General features: G+C 33.2%; 1 protein-coding gene across 1 annotated transcript; it reads left to right on the top strand.

Moving 5' to 3' along the window:
- The first annotated feature begins 580 nt into the window (after nt 1-580).
- LOC141631011 (uncharacterized) lies at nt 581-2,264 on the top strand. The gene is made up of 3 exons (XM_074443741.1): nt 581-667; nt 1,021-1,052; nt 1,630-2,264. The coding sequence occupies exons 1-3, from the start codon at nt 628-630 to the stop codon at nt 2,137-2,139; spliced, it is 582 nt and encodes a 193-aa protein (XP_074299842.1). The 5' UTR covers nt 581-627; the 3' UTR covers nt 2,140-2,264.
- The last annotated feature ends 1,094 nt before the right edge of the window (nt 2,265-3,358 follow it).

Here is a 3,358-nt window from a genome sequence, read left to right as displayed (position 1 = left end):
AGAGGGAAACACATTGGGGTGCCCCCACCTTGTCCCCCCTATCCGTTTTATGAGTGGCATTATCCGTCACTTGCTCTGACCCGTCTTCAGCAAGACTAATATTTCATTTTTTGGTACCTCCCTTAATTGTTTACATTTGGATGAAGCCCATGAAGGCCATGATGAGATAAAAACTCGAAGAAGGAAGAATTATATGATGTAGAAAGACGGCCTAATTGTACTTGCATGTTAATGTGCATGTGCAGACAACAAAAATAATGCTTCAAAGGCTAGACAACCCAATGAATAAAACCCCTTTTATTTCTCTCTTCCAAGCTAAGCACTACATCTTAGGAGTATGTTTTATTACATCAATTAATTAACCCTTCAAATTATCACCCCAATCTCATTTTTCAGTCACACATATTTGGCGCCTAATATTTGAATTAACCAATTTTTAACGGTCATTTTTTACATTTAAGCTTGCCTAATACATACACCATGTCTTATTCATTTCCTACTTCATCTAGGCTCTACACTCTACAAGCACATCTCTCCTTGATTTTATTGTGTATATATAAGCTGACTAGAGAAATAATGTTTTGTGCTTCTCTGTAATTCGTCAAAACTGCGAAATTTCGATTTGAGATGGCGCACCAAGCTGTTTATTTTCGCCGAGATTCATTAGGTTACTCCAACTGTTTCTCTTAGCTTATACTCCGTATTCCTTAATTTCTTGGTTGTTCTTTTTGTCAGTGTCTACCACAAGTATATCCACCGATAATACTTTAATAGGCAATTTAATGGTGAACCCTCTCAAATTTGTTTTTTTATTCATAAGAATCGTAAGTTGAACTCATTACCACTTTGGTTAAGAGACGAGGATTTTTAAACTCGTCCTAACCAACAGTGATACTCTTTCGTGTTATTTGAAATATCATCTTTAACAAGGGTTGCTGTTGGTCATTTATTTTTATTTTTGTACATAGTATATTACTGTATTTGAGGTTGTGCTAACTTTTTACATTAATGAAAATGCAGCTCAAGCACTTGTTCAAACGGCAAATTCTCAAGTAAGGTTTTATGCATGATGTTTATTAGTTTATATGAATATAAGAATGCCAATATTTTAAAATGGTGCATGCATCTAAATCAACTTATTATCAATTTCCGCACTAAGATTGAACATAGTTACACACTTATACGTATGAACTACTCCCTTTATCCTAATCATTTTTTTTACTTTTTTTATTCATTTTGAGAATTATTTTAATCAAAAGCAAACAAAAATGATTGAGACGGAGCTAATATATACGGAGTAGTTAACATTTTAAAGCCGTCTTGTATGGAAGAAGCTAAATGGACTGTGGTGTTATATTTACCCTAACTTTGATTGATGACATTTGACATTAATAGTCAAACATCACAAACAAAATAATTTGATTATGTGAAAGGAGTAAATAAAATATTTTCTCAGCCAAGGTGATGCATGCACCAAAACACAAATGACTAAACATCTTCAAACATGCATCATGAACGAAATACTTTGACTTTTACGGTCAATAATACAATGTCGTTGACCATGTAACATTTTCACTAATTGTATTTCTGAGACTTTGACCAACAATTTTATCTACATAATTACTGCAGCCTAAGGAGAAAAGTAAAAGCAAAGGCAGTCAACCGCAGGCATCATCTGAAGAAGCAAAAATAAGAGCAGAGCTCGAAACGGATATAGAGAACAATTTGGAAGAAGAACTGAAAGGCGAAATATACCGCCTCGCTCTTCGTCTTCGTCGACTCTATCAACACCAAAAGGACAGCCGGAATAATAACACAAACAATCAAGTTAAGCAACTCGTAACAAAGAACGATACTAACAAAAACGATACGAATTTGGTAATCAGCATAAGTATGGATGGAGAAACCAAAGTTGATATGAAAGAAATGAAGAAGTTTCGTAGAGTTGTCCCTCTTCGTATTCATCCTAAGCATCATCATAACAAAATTGTAGTTCCTAAGAATGGTACTAAAAAATTTGACTGGACAACGAGTCTTAGGTCTGGACCACCCAAATCAAATGTTCAGGTAGTGAGACATAAGATGGAACGTGGAAAACAAGAACTAAGGTTTCTTGGACGATCCAAGGGACTTAATTAAGGTCCTCTCTCTTGCTTAAGTCTAACCGCGGCCGCTACTTATTACCTTGTTTTATCTCAAATCCTATACTAATTATATGTAATTCCACTACAGTTCATTGTTCAAACTAATTTATATTATACCTATTCTGATTTTTATGAATCTTAAAATTAAAATACATAGTTATATAATTCCTTTTATATATGTATGTCAAAGTACTAAGTTTATACAACTGATTGTATATGCATTTATATTCCACTATTCCAGTCCATTTTTTTTTTTTTTAAACTTTATCCAAAGTTATTGAGTTTGAAGTAGCGTCGCTTTTCTTGAGCTTATATAAATTTTGACTTTTCTTTTACGGGTTTCATAGTTAGAAATTGTTTTTGAGCTTGGATACCATGTTTTTGACCTTGTATTATATCCATTTGAACACATTTTGGTTTTATTGGAGATTATATATAGCTTCTAGCAAAAAATGGGCTTATATATACTGATAAATTACCGACCAAATGCAATCTGTAATTACTGACGGAAAATGCTAATAATCGACCAGTTTGCTATAAGGGTTTTTCTATTATGTGTCCACTAGGAACATGATAAGAAATCAAAGGTAGAAATATTTAAAGCCATTTTCCTGGAAAAAGGGGTAAACGAGGTTACCTATTTCAATTTTCCATGAACATAACTTTAATTATTTCCATTTTTGAGTTTCACATGTGCCTACTAGGCACATGATAGAAAAACCCTTGTTATAATATACTCCCTCCAATTCGTTATTTTCTTCCCATTTGATGTCGGTAAAAGGATTAAGGGTACAAGTATTATATTGATAAAGGACATATGTGAGGTTGGGGGATTGGAGAAGGGTAGTACTCCCCCCATCTAAACCAAAGGTAACAGTTGCTTTATCACATTTGCCGAGGCAAGTTTTGCAACACGAATATCTTTAGTTACACATTATTAAAAATTATAAAAATTTGATATTCTTATAGCATTCATGACGATAAATCAAATAAGATCTCGCATGACTATATTTTGTTTTATAGATTAAGAATAATATCAAAGATTCCCTATGACCATGAATAGTGTCAAAAAGCAAGTGTTACCTTTGGTTTGGAAGAGAGAAAGTACTAATTAGGAATAAAATAAGAGTAAAAGAGTTGGATGAGATTTGGTGATAGGAGAGAGAGATGAATAATTAGGGTAATATTATTGGGAGGAGAGTTTCTCTCCATTT

This window comes from Silene latifolia, chromosome 2 (genome assembly GCF_048544455.1).
Source record: "Silene latifolia isolate original U9 population chromosome 2, ASM4854445v1, whole genome shotgun sequence".
Classification (NCBI taxonomy): Eukaryota; Viridiplantae; Streptophyta; class Magnoliopsida; order Caryophyllales; family Caryophyllaceae; genus Silene; species Silene latifolia.
This window is presented reverse-complemented; position numbering and strand designations above follow the sequence as displayed.